The 19,213-nt window shown below is 50.7% G+C and overlaps 1 protein-coding gene across 8 annotated transcripts in view; it reads right to left on the bottom strand.

The window, feature by feature from the left end:
* Positions 1-19,213, bottom strand: part of DPF2 (double PHD fingers 2) — a 763,557-nt gene that overhangs the window by 317,251 nt on the left and 427,093 nt on the right. For all 8 annotated transcript variants that reach the window (XM_069644977.1, XM_069644981.1, XM_069644978.1 and 5 more), the window contains exon 6: positions 2,758-2,842. In XM_069644977.1, the coding sequence (XP_069501078.1) occupies positions 2,758-2,842 (85 nt within the window). The remainder of the gene's footprint in view (positions 1-2,757; positions 2,843-19,213) is intronic.

Below are 19,213 nucleotides of genomic sequence, written 5' to 3'. Positions count from 1 at the left end.
AACTAGACATAGGCGATACTAAGTAACCCCTCCAACACTCTATTGTAAGTTAGGGTGTGCTGGGTCTAGAATTTTACAGGACTAAGTGAAGTCAATTTCACTCCACTGTTCTGGGAAACAGTAGTTGATCCCAGAGAAGGTATTTAAACCTTGGGAAATCTGAAAGACTTCCCTGTGCCACTGCACTGAGGGTGCTTTGCGACAATTGTAAAAGATGATGCCTATGTAGTTGGTTAGACTCCATAACCACAAAGAAACATTGTATAAACTCGCATCAAAATACATGAGAGAGTGTGAAAAAAGGGTCACTCTCCAGGTAAAATAATCAAGTCCTTAAAATCCAGCCAAGTTGCTGGGGTCTCTAAGGTAGAGGTAATTGGCACATTTTTGAGAATTCTCCCTAACATTCTCCTGAGTATCCCGGGGAACTGATGAAACCGGGTTAGCCAAACGTTTCCTTGCGGCAGCAGACACTAGCGAGTCCGGCGATGGTTGTGACCTCAAGCACTTGGGCGCAGACTCCGGCACCCTGTATTTCTTCTCCAACCTGTCTCGTTTGGTTGGAGCCATGCATGGGTTCTTCATGAGGGGTATGCCTTCCTCCAAATGTCACCCAGAAAGGTAACCGGCCCAATAGTCTTCCACTTGGACTACCGTCGCGGATAAAGGAAGCCCTCTTTCACGGTTTTCTCAGGCACAAGCTGGCACAGCTTGGAGGCCCTGGAGATCTTTTGGTAGGATCCCAACCCATCTGGTGGAGAGACTCAATGAGGGGCATCCAGGTGCAATGATTAATTGTCGCCAAGGTGAGACGAGTTGACAGGATGTCCATGGATATGTCCCTCGGCTGCGGAGGGAACGATGGAGCACTAGGCCCTGAGCCGCCATCATCCTTCTCGTGGACCATATGGACAGACGATTGGTCGTTGTGCGTGGGTGAAATGTCCATCGGTTGAATGCAAACTTTGGAGGGCTGTTTTGGGGCCTTCTTGTCCTCCCCACCCCTTTTCGTCCCCGAGGGCTTTGATCCAGGATCTGGAACGGTGTCTTCACCCCCAAGGGTGCTTACAGACTTCGCTGCTGCCTCTGGAGGCTGTGTCACCTTGGAGGCAGGGATACCCTTTGTGCCGTAGGAGCCACACTCGTTGGATCGGCACCTACTGATACCATGGTCATCACAGCAGGTGTCAACAAAGTGGCCGATGAGGACTGACTACGCCAGTTAAGCCTGCTTGGGCTGCACGGCCTTCTCTTCCTCCGGACTAGGCTTGATTGGATTTCTCCCGCACCTTGGATGACTTTCTCTTTGAGGAGCTCGATGGCAGGCTGGCTATGGAGGTGGACGGCAATCGTGATTGCAGCCTATCCAACCTGGAACCCACATAAGCAGCGAAACCAGGGGAATTTGAATTGCGGTTCTTGGCCTTATATTGGACCCCCACAGATGGGGCAAGCGCAAAAGGACTGATCTCTTCCCAGAGGGAGACCACTCTTTGGACCGGCCGGTCCTGGGCAAGGCATGACCCTGCTCGGAGAACGCGGCAGAGGCCTTGCTGGAATGTAGTCATGCCGCAGCCTGCTATGCCTGTCTTTCTTTGTCTTCAAATGCCCAAGTATATCTTGCACCTATCCTCGTTGTGGTCCGGGTACAGGCAGTAAAGACATTGTAGATGCTTTTCCTCCATGAAGACGTTGTGTAGCACGCATTTGGTGTAGGGCCTGAAGAGTGTCCTTCCCTCCTATTTCTCCTCTGTCATGGTCGGAGGACGCGAAGTAGGCCCAAGATGGCCTTGTAGCAATCTTCGCCCTTGATCGACGCAAAGCTTCAGCGACAACAAATTCCCGTTGCCGGCTGATGAGGAAATAGCACACGGGCTCAGGTGGAAACAAAAATCGAACTTTTCTGAGAAAAAAACTTGTAAATAAAATACAAATAGCTCAGAGAGCAACTCGAGGACTTCCACACTGAAGCGTGCATAACAAAATCTGCAGATGGCTGCCAGGGGAGGGGCTTAGGTAGAGGGCAGTCATTGGCCGGGGGCAGTACGACCCAGAGCTCAGTGATTGGTTGTTAGGAGAAAGACAGTTCAGAAATGAAAAACTGATTTTTTCTTTTACCGAGGATTCCCAGCCGGATGGGATATATTCATGAGCATGTGAATCCATGCCAGACCCCATGCTGGAGAAGTTTTTTTTCCAATTGTAATAGAAGGATTTAGTGCATGCTGGTCAGTTGTGACTCTTCAATAAGGGATTGAGAAGGAAGCCCCCTCTCTGAACCAAATGTTCAGGTTTTGCCTCATCCCGATATGAGACATCAGTCCAATAAGAACAAGAGACAGACCCGAGAAGGAACCCCCTCCCCCCACCAGCTAATAAGATACCAAGGGAATCGGTGTCTGTGGCTCAGTGGCAGACTACAGGTAATCTGGATTATTTCTTAAAAATGTTTTCACCTGGCAGGCACAATACCAATTACACAGGTGCCTACATCTGCTGATGGCATGATCCTTCATATGTCGAGATCCTCCTATTGGAGATGTGTGCGGAGAACTTGGTACCCAGCTGTACATTGAGTTAGTACAAACTGGTGCAATGGCGTTCAACTCATGTTATAAGATCTTATATGGGAACATAACACCACAGTTTGCCAACAGAATTACTGGGAAAGCCACCAAATGGGGGCGGGTGATAAAGGGACCAAGTTATTAACAGGCCAATAGAGGTTCAGAACAAAAAAAAGAAACAACCACTTACTGTCACAGGCATAGGGCTTGTCTCTGTCTTCCAATGCTGCTGCTGCTGCATCAAGCTTTTTCCTGGCACTCGCCAAACCTTTGCCCTGAAAGTAAGATGGACAATATTGAGTGGAATGCACCAAGCAGCAATATCGGGCAAACTTTCAAGCATTGGAAACAGGAAGGGAGACCCCAGAATAGCATGAAGGCAGGCAGCACAGCAGTCGCAGCCACTTAATTTATCACAATTGTTGACACCTTTTCCTAATTAAGCAGCCCTCTAGCCTCTTACTTTGCAGACAAGGAGCAGGTGTAAGTGGATCTAGGTCACCTGGCCTAAGCACCACCCCACATTAGTCCTTTCTGCTCTTAACTCTTAGATCAAGGGCATCTCTTGCCCAGGCATCCAAAGCGAAGGGCAGACTAAGAAAAGTGCAATTCCTTTTTGGACCTGGGGGACAGAGGGCCCAAACCCCTGCTCAGACAGCAGGTAAGCATGCACCAACATGTGTTTTCGCCCTCTGTCCCTCACAGGCCGTCCCCACTGGCCATGCCCACCATCAGGCAACATCAATTTCTCCGGTACGAGGACAGGTGCTCAGTGGCACAGTAAGTTGTACATTTGTCAAAGTTGGATTCTCGCACCGCAGCGAGTGTGTACCCGCTCCCCCTCGCTTTGTACCGGTTGCTTCCTTGTTTGTTGGCCCTTGCCCATCCATCCATCCATCCATCCATCCATCCATCCATCCATCCCACCATGCTACCATTGGTTGACAGGTCCTTTTAATAGGCCACCCAAGTCACCCCCTGCCGTGGCAGCCCCCTCGGCAAAGGACCAGAGGCTAAGGACAGCACCAATGGTGTCTGCCATGATAGCACGTAGCCTTGCAGCCGTCAACCTGCTGCAACTGATCAGGTAAGTGGAATCTGGGTGCGTTGTATTGTGCTGTGCTCAAATACTTAGCCAACAACTTGGCTGTGTGTGCTCCCTCGAACAGTAGGTCCCTGCACCCCCCTCCTGTGTTTCTCTTCCTTTCTCTTGCATCTCAGCCCTCCCCTCTTTGATCTATGTTGTAGTATTCTGACATTGCCTCATGCCCCACTGTTTTTTCTGGATTTATTTTGCATTGCCTGGTATGAGCACCACACACCGTGGGTAATAATAAGCAGCGCTCAGATACCTAAGGGTTCGTAGCGCTATATACATGCCAAATTATTATTATCTATTTTATTTATATCACGCTCATACGACATGCATTACTTACCGTAAAAGCATTTCTGATGATTGTATCTGCTTAGATTCACATGCTGTGCATACAGTCCGACATCCAGTGGTCACTGCAGAGTATTGCATCTTGTCTTTTTCAAGAATTGAAAGAGGACGTAGACCTGGGCGTGCCTGTAACACTATCCCTAACGTGACGTCTAGTTTACCCAAAATCCCTCACGCGTCGAGGTCCATCCGATTGTATTTTTTCTGCCTTGAGGGAGCCTATGACCATCGTGAGGGAGTACAGAAAAGAGAGAAAGTAGTACAACGTCTATGTTCCTTCCATCTGAGCGGGGAGGAAGGTTGAATCTAAGGAGATACAATTCTCAGAAATGCTTTTACGGTAAGTAATGCATGTCTTCTGATGCTTGTTAATATGCTTAGAATCACATGCTGTGCATAGATTAGTGAGCAGTACCCAGACTTGGAGGTGGGATGAGAGAAGGAACTGTATTGAAAAGATATCTTAGTACTGCTTGTCCCACTTGAGAATCAGACCTAGAATGAGTATCTAGGCAATAGTGTTTTGTAAAGGTGTGTACAGAACTCCAGGTTGCCGCTTTGCAAATGGACTCTAGGGGAACATTTGCAATGAATGCTATGGAAGCCCCAGTGCCTAGAGTAGAATGCGCTCTAGGCTTGAAGGGCAGTTCTCGCTTAGCAAGAGTGTAACAGAGTGTGATGCATTGGACAATCCACCTAGAGACCGGGTCTCCTCCTCTACATGCTGCAACTGAAATGAAAAACTGATTTGTCATTTAGTTGTCGAGTTCTTTCCATGCAGAACATGGCTGCTCTGCGTACATCAAGTGTGTGCAGGCTTCTTTCTCCCATGTTGGAGGGGTTCTGAAAGAAAGTTGATAGTTCTATGAATTGGTTCACATGGAACTTTGAAATGAATTTAGGCGCAAACCTAGGGTGAGTGCGCAGAACCACCTAATCTCTGAACTGTTCAAAGGGGTCTAGAACAGAGTGCTTGTAGTTCACTTACTCTCCTAATGGAAGTAATAGCTATTAAAAAGACAGTCTTGTAGGTGAGATCTTTGAGACTTGCTTTATATGCATGGGCTCGAAAGGAGACCCCATAAGTCTAGTCAACGCCACGTTCAGTTCCCATCTGGTAGCTGGGTTAGAAATGGGAGGGTGAATTCTTTTTACTCCTTCCATGAAAGCCTTAATAACTGGTATCTTCCACCACAACACCTTCTGTTGTGATGTAGTGTAGGCTGAAATAGCAGCTAAGTGAACCTTTAGAGAGTTGAAAACCAGGTCCGGAGTCAGGTAAATGAGTCGGGTACAAACCAATATGAGTAGGAGAGCAACCAATGGGGTTGATGCTCTTAGAGTTGCACCAGATAACAAAACGCTTTCACTTACTGGAATAGCAATATATCGAGTGTTTGGTTTTATTGCCTCCCTGGGTATGTCCATACATCTCTGAGGGAGTTGCAGGTGCTCAAACTCTGACTCCAGGAGCCAGGCCGCTAAATTCAATGTCTGTAGGCATGGGTGAAGTGTCTCCCCTTTGCCTTGCGACAACATGTTGTACGGGCAAGGCAATTTTATCGGAGGAGATGGAGACATCTCCATCAGATGAGCGAACCAGGGTTGGCGGGCCCACATGGGGTCACCAATATCATGGTGACTGGTTCCTGATGCATCTTGTGCACTATCTTGTAGAGTAGGGCAATCGGGTGGGGGGAGGGGTGGGAGAGAGGGTGCCAACAAATTTCCCTGACCATGTTATCCAGCGTCCCTTCCCCTTGGAACAGATCTGGGGGTACCTGGAGGTGTAATCTTGACATTGAGCGTTCTCCAGAGTTGCGAACAAGTCGATCTCTGGAAAACCACATTCTGCAAAAACGTTGGAGGCGATGTCTTCTTGTAACAGCCATTCATACTCTGTTGGTAGTGGGAAATCTCTGCTGAGTACATCTGCCAGAAGATGAACTTCCCCTGGAACATGTTGAGACAGCAGAAACTTTCTGGGACAGTTTGGAGAGCCCTGGAGAGCGAGTGCCCCTTGTTTGTTCCAATAGTACATGGCTGTGGTGCAGTCTGTGACGATCAGGACCTTCTTTCCCTGCATTTCAGTTTGAAAAGCTTTTTGCGCTTTGAATACCGCTAACAGTTCCAACAGGTTTATGGGGTTGGATGCTATGTCTGATAACCAATCTCTGTGCACCGTTTGTTGAAGCAGGTGAGCTCCCCACCCTGTGAGAGATGAGTCTGTAGTTAGAGTGGTCTCCACTGTGGGGGTGGTGAAGGATTTCCCGATCAAGAGGTCCTCCCTCAACTACTAGCATAGCGAGAGAACGAGGGCTGGCGAGATAACCACTAGATCATCCCATTGTCCGCTGGCCTGACACCACTGGCAGTTGAGCCACTCCTGCATTGAACGCAGGCGTGCGTGAGGAACCAAATAAATACATGATGCCATCATTCCAATAGTCATATAGATTTGCGTACCGTCACCTCTCGACTGGCTACATATTGAGGGATTTGAAACAACATGTTTTGGACCCTCTTGCTGGAGAGGAAGACAAGGCTCTCTTTGTTCGAATTAGAGCCCGTAGGAACTGCTTGACCTGACTGGGGGTCTATGCTGGATTTCTTCTCGTTGATGGAGTCCCAGACTATATAAAAGATCTATTGTTTTTTGGGTATTTGACAGACAGGTTTCGTAGGAGTCCTCTGTTATGAGCCAGTTGTCGAGCTAAGGATAAATCGGGATTGATTGCCTGCGAAGGTGTGCGGCTGCCACTGGAAGTACCTTTGTAAATACCCTTGGTGCAGAGGCTATGCCGCAGGGTAGTACCTTGAATTGATAGTGTTTGTCTTGTAACATGAATTTGAGGTATTTTTTGTGCGCCGGCAGCATTGAAAAATGAAAGTATGCATCTTTCATGTCCAGAGTTGCCATGTAATCCCCTGTGAGAGCAGGGGGAACTAGTTCCTGCAGAACATTTGTGGCTTTACAAATGTGTTCGCTGGGCACAGATCTAATACAGGGGGCATGGTGAGATCCTTTTTGGGTACAAGGAAGTACACTGAATAAATACCTGTGTTTATCTGTGAAAGCGGTACAACCCCTATGGCTCCCTTTTCTTGTAGTGTCTCGACTTCTTGAAGGATGCGCAGATGGTATGCGTAAGTCTTGCTTGTGGAGGTCTGAACTTTGGGGACCGGCAGAACTCTAATACAGTACCCGTGGACCACGGTCTTCACTACCCACTGATCTGTAGTTATTCCCTCCCATGCCTGAAGGAAAGAGGTTAGCCGGCCCCAACCGGGGAGGCATGGGAAGGGACCCGGATCTTTGGGTTATTTTGAACCCGAGACAGGGGAGCCTCTGAGTGCAGAGTTGAAGCCCCTTCCTTTCCCACGACGCGGACCCTTTTGGGGATACGGGGTGGTGTATGTGCTGGTTCCTTGAGGAGAAGACCAATTATTTCCCGAGGTGTACTGGTTTTGAGGGAAGCGTTGGCCATGAAAAAGGCACCTGGACCAAGTTCCTCACCTTGTGGAGGGCCTTTGTGTGATTTGATCTAGCGTCTTAAGGGAGTCGTGCTCCTTTTTTGCAGTTTTGAGCGCTTTGTCGACTGCTCTTCCATATAGGTTGGATTCTTCCAACTGTTTATTAATAAGGGGCGCTTGAGTTTCTGGTTTGAACCCAAAGTTTCTTAGCCACGCTTATCTCTTTAGGAGGGTGCCCTGAGCCAAAGATAGACCCGCTGTCTCAGCGGAACGCAAGTGTTTTTGAGTATACTTTGGTTTGCTTGTCTGCTCTCGGTAATCGTGGACAGAAGACGAGTCTGTAGCAATTCAAGAACCTCCTACATGTCTTCCTGAACACGGCCCATTGAGCGTCCACGTAGCTGGCTAATAAAGAAGTATTGCTAGCAATGCGCGCTTTCCCAGGGTGTAGAGTCTTTTGCACCCTTTGCCTAACTGGTTGACAGGGGAACCCCTGCCCTTTCCCTTGTAGTGGTCACCACCAGTGAGTTTGTGGTGGAGTGACCTCTGATGTAAATGGGATCAGAGGGGGAAGGCCGAAATAGCTTTTCAATCCTTGGATTAACTGCTCTTGTGAGGGCAGGTGTTGATAACGAGGGAACCAGACGCTTTTTAATTGAGTTTAGAAGAGGGATAGCCTGGCTGGCCGGCGGTTTCTCTTTAACAATGTCTTCTACAAAGTCAGCCTCAAACGGTGACGATCTTGAAATGTTCTGCTGCTTTGCGCAACATGGCGTTAAACGCCCACTGAAAGGGCTGTTTAGTGGGAGTGGTCTGTGGGGAATCTAAACACTGGGCATCAGGATCTGGTGAAGGATTTGGAGACTGCCAAGGCTGAGGGTCACCCATATCTGGATTTTTCCCCCCACCCCTCTGTGGGATCATGCATGTCCTCAGGGTCAATGAAAGGATCCTCATCCTCAGTGTCTGCAGGAACCTCCTCCTCAGTGAGGTTGCAAGTTTACACATCCTCCTCCTGAGAGGGATCAAAGAGTCTTAGAAATTTTGTCACAGGGGTCAAAAGGTCTTCTTCCCGTGGTCTTTTGGTGGGTGGATTGCTCTGAGAGGGTTACAAACCTGTCAAGCCTCTCCATACAACTCTCACATTTTTCCCTAGTCCAAACAGAAGACCTAGAGGGGTCTAGAGGTGGGAAGGGCTCTTGTATACGATCCTCTGACGCCAAACGTTGAGATGTTTGTCTCAACGCTGAAGAAATACCTTCTTCGCCTTCCGAAAACTCTTCCCAGGGGACCGACAGAGGCTGCGTGCCTCTGTGCTTCTCCTTAGGCTTGGTGGAGGGTTCCGGTATTTCCTTCAGCCTATCTTTGGATTCCGACGAATCCTTGGGCTTCCCCGTGGGCGTCATCGAATCCTTTGACTGACTTTGAGCGTCCGCCGAAACAATTCTCGCAATGCTTCCGGTAACGTCCTCCACAGTACGGAGACACGTAGCTTGGGCCTCCGGTTGTGTAAACTTCGGTGGAACCGGGGCCTTGTCGGCGGACGCCTTCTTACGATACCTCGATGGTTCTTGGAATAATGGGGGTAGCACCCTTCAATTTAGAGTGCCCAGTCGCTAGGCGCATCTGCGGGCGGGGCTGCCGATCCCGACGGTCAGCGGGCACAGCCAAAACTTCCAGTGTGCCCGTTGTCGCTGTGGACCGATTGGACTTTGTCGAAGACTGGCCGGGGGTTGTGTGTGTTAGTGAGTTGAAAGTGTTCGTCTTTGTCACCGGGGTGTATAGTCCCCATAGCAGTGCCTGAGCCGTGCCTGGCAGGACTGGGGACAGACGACGCAGAGAGGGAGCGCTCTGCCGAAAGGTCAACGACCACCAAGTCAGAGGGTTGCTCGTCACTTATGTCCTCGTCGCACTCGGCGGTTGCGGCAGAACTTGACTCTGCCTTCGACATCCTGTAGGCCGCCAACTGCTTGACACGGCACTCCTTCAATGTCTTCGGACGGACAAGCTTGCAAGCCGCACAACGTTTTTCATCGTGATCGAGGGGCAAGCAATGGTTACACTGTCGATGCAAATCTCTCCCAGGAATTTCGCCCTTTCAAATGGGGCAAAACCTAAGCAGAGTCCTCTCCATAGCTGAGCATAGGGAAAATGACGAGGCCAGAGAGGAAAGAGGGAAGAAAGGGAAAGGCATTCTCAGATTTTACAGAAATGTCCAGCCCGAGCCCCACTCTCCCTACTGTGTAGGCCGGCTGGAAGGCCCTGTCACGTGGTCGGCAACGCCGACTGGATCACCGTCCGTCGAATGTCCGTCTGGAGGTTTTGGCGGAGATCCGGAACAGTCATCGATAGGAAGGAAAGTCAGGTTGATCTTGAATAATAATATATTCAACCAAAGGTCGATGGAACAATTTGAAACGTCTCTGGACGAGCTCCGCATAGGGCAACCAGTATACTGGGCAGACAAAAACAAATCTGAGGGGCCTCGACACGTAAGGGATGTTGGGTACACTACACGTCACGTTAGGGATAGTGTTACAGGCACGCCAATGTCGACGTTCCCTTTCGATTCTCAAAAGACAAGATGCAATACTCTGCAGTGACCACTGGATGTCGGACTATATGCACAGCATGTGATTCTAAGCAGATTAACAAGCATCAGAAAAAAGTGTTTCAGAGCACAACGAGGCAAGGGAGGGGAACAACGGGGGGGGACAAAACAACGATCTTACTAGGCCCAGTGACATTGAGAACGCACAAGTGTAGGGAAGAGGGAAGGGGAAGTGCAAGGGAGAGGGGAGAAGTGGAAAGTGCTGAGTAAGGGATAAAAACAACAACTGGTAGTGCAGCCAGCAAGGTGGCAAGTGCCTGCATTCTTCTTCTAGGTTCCTGTTGTGTTCTGGGCCTTGTTCGTTGACTATGTTGTTTGTATTGAATGGTGTTTTCTCTCTACGGTTCTTGAAATTGTGTTACTATCCATGGTTTGTGCCAACACATGGCAATAGCCTGCATTCTTTACTTCTAGTTTCCCTGCTGACATCGGTTTTGCTTTTGGTCCTGTATTGCATCTGCATTCTCTACTTCTAGGTTCCCTGTTGTGCTCTTTTCTTTCTTTAATGCATTTTATTTATTTGTAGGTCTCTTCTTGTTCCTTGTTGTGCCCCCCTCCTTTTCACGTCCACCCCGGTTCCTCTCTCCTGTCTGCCCCTCCCCCCCCTGCATGAACTCCCCTACCCACTGCTCCTGCCTGGGCTCCCCTTCCCCTACCCCCCGGCTCCTTCCTCTCCGCACCCCCTATGCCTATCTTTTTCAAACAGCTTTTCTATCGACTATCCTAGCCCTCTCACTACGTCTGGCAGGAAGAAGTTCAAAAGGGACATCCTGGTCTCCAAACCAGGCCTCCCTATCGCTGATACCTATAACAGTGTTTCCTCCAGACAGACCCTTACCGACATACTCGGTCGTTCCCTCTCCAAGCCTATGGACCGCCCCCCTATGGTCTCTGTTCCCTCTCCTTTTTCCTCTTCTCTCATTAATGGTGGCACCTGGTGGGAGACCCTCCTGTCCCCCCCCCCCCTTCCACTCCTCTAAAACCATCATTAATGTCTACTTCCTGGAAGAGCTTGATTTGGATGTACTCTGTCTCACCGAGACTTGATTCAAAGCCTGCTCTGTCACGAGTTTTGAGACTCTCTTTCCCGATGGCTACAAGATTATCTCTGAACCCAGAACCAGCCGTCCTCGTGGGGGTGTAGCCGTGATTTTCCCAGAGTGGATCCCTGCTTCTATCATACCAATGCAGCACTATTTCTTTGAATGCCTGGTCTGCAGGCTCTCCATCTCTCCTGGCCTCTCTCACTGCGGGCACTATCTACAGGCCGCCTGGCCAGGTCGCCCTCTTCGTCTGAGTGGGCTGACCTCTCCGCCTCGCTCTTTGCCTCTACCTCCCAACTTCTCCTCTGAGGCTTGAAAATCCACCTTGATGCTACCAGCCCACCTTCAGGACTCTTTCACAACCTCTGCAATTCTCTCTCTCTCCATTATTCCCTCTGGCCCGACTCACACTGCAGGGCACACCCTGGATGTTCCGATCTCTTCAGACCTACCCTTCTCCAACCTTCTCACCACTCCTCTCTCGGAGTGATGACTTTCTCCTTTGTTCCCACTTCTCTCTTGCCCACAGGTCAATTCGACTCCAGCACTGCCACCTACCTTCTCGGTCATCCGACCCATGAGGCGTGTGTCAGTTGAGGCTTTTGCCGCTACTTTCTCTATTCCTCCTGCACCTTTGGCTGACTCACACCTTGACACAGCCCTCTCTAACCTTCATCTCTCTAACACTCTGGATGTGCTTGCCCCCATCATGAGGATCCGCTTGAAGCCCAAATCCAAGCGCAACTCTTGGTATGAATCTGACTTGCTGCCCTTAAACTCAAGTGTAGGGCAGCAGAGAGGAAGTGGAGGGTCTTGGGCGTACCACCTGACAAACCGGCCTGCCGCCTGCTCCAAGGGCAGTACAGGCTCTCTATCCTCTAAGTAGAGCCAACAACCAAGCCCGCATCTCTGCAGAATCTAAGAACTCAGACGAACTTTTCAGAATCTGCAAGGAGCTGGCCAATCCAGCTGCAGTCTCTACCTCTCCTGTTAACTCCAAGGCCTGTTGCACGGCCTCAGACATCCTGTCCACCCTCTCTTCCTCTACCTCCTGCGCTACCGCTCGTGGCCCGTCTGAGGCAGTCTCTCCTCCTTTCCCCTGTTCACCCGACTATGTTTCCAGACAAGTCTGATCTTTGAAAGTCTCATCAAAGCAGGTTCTGCCCTGCTCATCCAAAACTATAAAGGACCACATCAACGCCCTTGCTCCAGCCTTGGCCGATTTCGGCAATCACTCCTTTTTCACTGGAACTTTCCCCTCCCCCACTTAAGCACTCTCTTGTGCACCCCTTCTAAAGAAGCTCTCGGCCGATCCTCTCCGGGCTAACTATCACCCAATCTCCATCACTCAACAGCAAACTCTTGAAAAAGATGGCCATCTTCCAGCTTAACCTACATACTGAATCTGGTGGTTGCCTCCATGACCACCAGTCTGGCTTCAGAGCTGACAGAAGCACGGAAACTGCTTGCCTGAACACCCATGAAGACTTGCCTTACAATCTTTACTGTAGCCTTCCTTCGGTCCTCATTTTCTTTTGACACGGTCAAATATGCCATCCTGCTCAATCGTCTCCGGGACAACCATGGTATTACTGATCAGGCCCTGGCCTGGTTGACCTCCTTTCTCACCGACCCTCTCGGGTCTTTCCTCTCTTCCATATCTCTCTCTACTTGTTCCACAGGGGTCTAACCTCTCTCCCTGGCTCTTCAACCACTACCTGGCACCTCTTGCCCACTTCATCGCTACTTTCTGCTCCAATTTTCATTGTTATGTGGATGACACCCAACTCATTCCAGCTCACCACGCCACCTCTGCTTCTCCTCTAATACCAGACTGTCTGGTCGCAATTCAGGAATGGTGTGCCACCAATGATCTCTGCCTTAATGCCACTAAGACTGAGATAATCATTGGGACACCCGCTCCCTCCATGCCTCTCTCTCCGGCTGCCAACTCTGGGTCCTCTTCTTGCTCCTTCCTGTGAGACTAAGAACCTTCCGACTCCACCCTCTCCTTCTCTTCTCAGATCTCTGACGTCTCTAAGAAGTCAAACTATCAGCTGCACCTCCTCAGGGGTATTCTTCCTTACCTCATCTTTCGCCCAGAAGCTTACCATCTCCAGACCTCTGGTCCTCTATAGGCTGGACTATTCCAACAGTCTCTTTCTAAATCTTCCTGCCTCTACTCTTCGACCTTTACAACTTATCCACAACAGGAGTGCAAGACTTGTCCTTGGCTTCACGCTCAGGGATCATATCTCTCCAGCTGTTACGCTCACCTGGCTCCAACAGGGGCGTCGGTCAGACCCGGACAGCTGCAGTCTCCACCCACGTGATGCGTAGTGCAGCGATGACTGACTGGATCTGCCCTCCTAATCTTGTCTGCTTAACCCGTAGACATATTCTCCTGCAAGTGGAGAGATGGATTTAGCCACTTGTGGAGTCAAGTGATGGCACCCCCACAGTCTTCCCCAACTACTCACCTCCGAAATGCCCTCACAGCAATCCCACCTTATATTCTTGAAAGATGAGCTCTCCATCCTGCGTGGATTTGCAGGGGCGCGACGATTCCAGTTACTTCACTGGTTTGAAGGCTCGGGAGAGTTCCCGAGAGTATTGACTCTGAGGTTCCTGGTGAGGACCAGTAAGTATTAAGTTCATAGAGTTAAATATGTCCGATGTTCACTCTTGTTCCCCCCCTTCCTTTCTTCTCTTGCAGCTGGCTCGTGAAAAGATGCTTTTGTGGCAGCTGGTGGCGCTCAGGTAAGAGTCTATTACCCGGCGCTGTCCGGTAAATGTTGCACGAGGAAAACGTGGTGTTTTGTCTCTCTTTACAGATGCGGCACGTGAAAATACGGAGTCACAAAAGGATGCCTCAGGTGGCAAATCAGGTAAGTCTATGGTGGTAAGAATTATATTTGTTGGTTCCCTCGGCTCACCTTGTGGTTTTCTTTTGTCTCCTAGGAGACAAAGTTCGGCGAAGAAATGATGGAGGCAGCGCCGACCCGAAGGATGCTGTGAAGACTGGAGAGTATGGCGTGGCGCTGCAGCTGGAGGTGCGACGCGTGCAGAAATGAGGTTCCTTATAGGTCCGGAGACAAGATGGATCCAGAATCAGGTGTGGAATAGAAATAAGTTCGTTTTCTAACCTTGTCCCTTTCTTTCCCCTCTGTTTTAGGAGCTCCGGATTCGAGGCGGGCGTGGCAGAAGACTGGATGCAGGCTGCAGGCACGGTGAGTGTTACGCTGCTGGATGCAGAATAACGCGAAGCGTGTGTTGCTGGTCGGGTGTGGTTTAAATAGCCTCAAAAGTAGTCCCAGATAAGAAGTCCCTAGAACCACACCCGAATAAAAAATAGTCCCTGTAGAAAAATAGTCCTTCATGTTGGATTGGAGTCATTTTCAGCATGGTCTGCCTGAGGTAAGTAATGACTATGAGCCTGGCGCCTTAGGCGCCAGGACTGATTCCTACTATGAGCCTGGTGCCTAAGGCGCCAGGACTGAACCCAGATAGCCCCTCGCCGGGGCTGCTGAGGTTTTATTAAATGTCTAGATGCCTGCTCCCGGGGCTGATGGGCTTGGTCCGGATGCCTGGGGGTAGGCATCATGTCAGCAGCTCTGAAATCTCTTCACTGGCTCCCCGTGGCTGCAAGGATCCACTTCAAGACCCTCAGCATTGTCCATAAGGTTTTCGGGGGCCTGGGACCACTACCTCCAACTTTCTCTTCCAAAACATCTTCCTTCTCGAGCTCTGCTCTCATCCACCTTCAACTCACTGAGGGTCAGACGCTTCTCCAAACAGAGAATTGATTGGGGGGCAGATCTATCTCCTCGGCTGGGGACTCCCTCTGGGACAACCTCCCTGCCTCTCTCAAACAAGAGCAGAACCATCTCTGATTCCGCAAGCAATTCAAGACCTTCCTTTACGCTTCTGCTTTCTCTTCCTCTACCCTGCTGATGCACCTGACTGCTCCGCGCACTGGTCACCTGGTCACCCTCTGAACTCGGGCCCAGGCTCCTGTATGCCCAGTTGCCCTTGCATTGCCTCCAGGTTCCCCAACACTTAAGGGCCTGTATCTCCAACCCTACAGTCCCTTCTCTCTGCACTTATGAGCCACCCGCTGGCTGCACGTGAGAGATAACTGCACTCCCCCCACCCCACCATCCCCAGGCACCTCTTCCTTTCCTCTTCCCCGCACTTGAGCAATCATAAGGACACAAGGCCTAGTAAGATTGTTATGTTGTCCTACCTGGTTTCCCCCCTCCATGTCATGTCGCGCCTAGAAACACTTGTGTACAGGCTCGTTATAGATGCCATATCATATGTCACTGCAGACAAATTGGACATTGTTTTCTGTTAGCAACTGCAATAAAAGTTGAAGGAAACAATGACTGCTAAATGACTTCTTGATCCAGGCATTATCTGGAAAGTCACTTCAAATGAATGGTCAGATTACCAGGTTACTCATCGTAGTGACCACCTTACTCCTAGTCCATAGTCCCCTTTCTCCCATACTTGTGGGACGGGACCGGAGCACTTTGTAAAAAGCATCCACATTTTTTTGAAAAATGTGTCCCTCCTCTCTTTCCTGCGCAGGGCCCGGCACGCGGCTGTAACCCCGCCCACCTTGGCTCCACCCCGCGCATCGCCCATCAGTCCTTTTCTATCGCCGGGTCAAAGAACCAGTAGCAATAACAGAGGAACCTTATTAGAGGGGACGGCGGGCAGGCGTATGGAGGAAAGGGGGCTATGAACTAGGAGTAAGGTGGTCACTACGGTGAGTAACCTGGTAATACTCCTACATCCCGTCCCCTTTCCTCCATACTTGTGGGAGATTCCCAAGCACTCCTTACAGGAACTACGGGTGGATGGAAATACCATTTACTGAAACAGGTTCTTCAGCACAGCCTGACCAAACTGAGCGTCAGCTCTAGAGCTCATGTCGAGACAGTAATGTTTACAGAAAGCAGATGGGGAGGCCCAAGTAGCTGCTCTAGCGATGGACTCCCAGGGAACATATTTCTGAAAAGCAACTGCGACTGCCTTGCCCCGCACCAGGTGTGCATGGATACCTTTAGGTGGTTTCAGACCTTGGACGGTGAAAGACTCTGTGATGCAGGCGGCAATCCACCTGGAAATAGTTGCCTTAGACGCCGGCTTGCCCTGAGGGTTACCGAAGGTCACAAAAAGTTAAGAACTCCTAAGCTCGGAAGTCCTGTCCAGGTAGAATTTAAGAGCTCTTCGGACATCAAGACAGTCTAGAACTCTTTCAGCCTCTGAGGCCGGGTTCGGAAAAAAGACCGGAAGGGATATCGACTGATTCAGATGGAATTTGGTCACTACCTTCGGTAGGAAAGCCGGGTTTGTCCGAAGGACTGTGGAAGACCAAGGATGCTCCACCGACAATGCCTGGAGCTCACAAACTCTCCTTGCTGACGTAACGGCAACCAGAAAGGACACTTTCCAAGACAAGTACTTGAGGTCTACCGTAGCCATTGGTTCAAAGGGTTTATGGCAGAGCGCCGTCAGGACTACATTTAGGCCCCATGGCGGGTGCGGATTACGAACCGGAGGGTAGAGGCGTGTCAAGCCAGCAAAATGCCTCTTCACCACTGGGTTAGTTAGAGAATAAGAACAAAGGTCTGTAGAAAGGTAAGCGGAAACCACTGAGAGATAAGTCCTGCATGACAGAACATGAACCCATGACTGTGCTAGGGAGGACACGAAGAACAGCACCGTGTCAATCGTGGCCACCCTCGGATCCAACTTCTTCTTCAAACACCAATGACAGAACCTGAGCCATTTACTCCTGTATTGAGATCTGGTCGAGGGATTCCTGGCTGCCTGGATAATGCACATGTTATCCGCAGACAAACTCAGATGCTCTAAAGACTTGAACTCAGGAACCATGCCGCCAAGCTGAGCGATTGTGGGGAGGGGTGCCACATCTGTTGTTCCCCCGGTGAAGAAGATCGGGAGTTACTGGTAACCTGATCGGCGGAGACACTGACAGGTGTTGAAGTTCTGAGAACCAAAACCTGGCCGGCCACCACGGGGCTATCAGTAGAAGGGAACAGTTCACAGAGTTCAACTTCCAAATTGCACAGTGAACTAGAGGCAGAGGCGGGAAGGCGTAAGCTCTCATGTTGTGCTATGGAATCTCGAGAGCATCCCCCAGAGAGGAGGCTCCCAGCCCCCCTCTGGAGGCATACTGAGGAAGTTTCTTGTTCACCACCGTGGCGAAGAGGTCCACCTCCGGTGTGCCCCAACGCGAGAAAATCCATGATAGGACCTCCGCCTTCAACTCCCACTCGTAGCTCACCACTGTCCGCCGGCTGAGGGCATCCGCTGTGACATTCAGCTGGCCTGGGATGTGCACTGCAAGCAGCCAGACACAATAAAGCACGGCCACTCCCAAATCTGGATGGACAGGTCCACGAGGGGGGGTGGGAGACTTTGTTCCCCCTTGCTCGTTTATGTAATACATTGATACCACATTGTCCGTTCTTATGCGGACCACCTTGTTGACAATGAGCGTTCTGAATGCCCTGAGCGCTAGGAAGATCGCCAGAAGCTCCAAATGATTTATGTGCAGGAGCTTGTCCTGAGGCGACCAGAGGTCCGAGCCCTGAAGAAGATCGAACGTCGCACCCCACCCGAGGAGGGAGGAGTCCGTCGTGATCGTCACCGTGGGGACCGGGTCCTGAAACCACATGCCTCCCGACAGATTGCTGAGAGATGACCACCAATCCAGGTCCACTCATTGAATCCAGAATCATTATCCGCATGGAATCCGGATCCACTGCCTGACACCATGAATTCCGAAGAGCCATCTGGGTCCGTCTCATTTTGAGACGAGCAAGAGGAAGAGCCAGTACAAACGAGGCTATGAGGCCCAGAAGCCTCTGGAACCACCAGGCTGACATGCTCTCCGACTGCGCAAACATCTGACATGTGGCCAACAGATCCGCCATTCTGTCCTCGGTCAGATACACTCTGCAGTCTGCAGTCGATCGTGTTCCAACGAAAACCCAGGAAGATCAGGTCCTGCGAGACCGTCATGGAAGATTTCCACCAGTTCACTGACAGCCCAAGATGGAACAGGAGCTGAAGGAGAGACTGGAGGTTGCCCGCTGCTGCCAACGGACAAGGCTGCAAGGCCGAGTTGGCGAAGATTTTCCTCCCGAGGGAGTCGAGGCGCTTGTCCTCCTTTTCCAGAACCTGAGTAGCCGTCGTGGAAGAGGATGCTGCAGGCCTGGACTGCAAAGTGGCAGCAGCCACCACTGTGGAGGAGGGAGGCGGACAAGACGACAGGGCCACCTCTTCCGAAGAATGCACCCTGTACCTCGCGTCAATCTTTATTAACAAAAAGTCCCGAGTGTGGCTTTTCCCAGACTCTTCGGACCTCGGCCAGAACGTCCTTCTTTGGAGCGTACCGCCCTGTTACTGCAGGAGACAGGGTGAACGCCCCAGCAGAAAGCACGCCTTCCTGCGGAGCGGGTCCCTCGGGCACCGGAACATCTAAGAAACTCATCATGTCCAGTACCCGATCATGAAAGGCTCTGATAAGAGTGGGGAAGGTCCTAGTTGTCCTGATCGCCTTGAGGGTCATCTGACAGGTCAGGATCCTGCTGAGCCGTGTCAGGCACTGCCTTGTCCAATGGGGACAATGTAGGCAAAGGCGGGAGAGCAGGGGGGGGGCACCACGGGCAAGGGAGGCACCAGCAGAACCACCGGAGGAACAGATGGAGCCGGTGGACATATCTCCTTGAAAAGCCCTTTGAAATATTCCCTCATGGGGTCGGTGCGAATAAGCGCTTGAAATTTACCGAAAAAGGCATCCTCAGGAGATTGTTTCGGGACCCGAGGAGGCCTCTTGTGAGGTGGACAAATCCAGCGACGTAACGGGGAAAGGTGCCATACCGCCCCCTCCACCGACGTATCCACATAAATCAAAGGAGCCGCCCCCACGGGCAATGAAACATTGTGCGGAAGAGGCATTCGGGCATTCCAATCATAAACCTGCCGGTAAGGATGCGCACAAGGGACCTTCGGTTCACCCAAGAGACCGAGCCCT

The sequence above is a fragment of the Ambystoma mexicanum genome, chromosome 2p (assembly GCF_040938575.1).
Source record: "Ambystoma mexicanum isolate Mex_15411 chromosome 2p, UKY_AmexF1_1, whole genome shotgun sequence".
NCBI lineage: Eukaryota > Metazoa > Chordata > Amphibia > Caudata > Ambystomatidae > Ambystoma > Ambystoma mexicanum.
The sequence above is the reverse complement of the archived record's forward strand: the minus strand, read 5'-3'. Positions and strand labels throughout refer to the sequence as shown.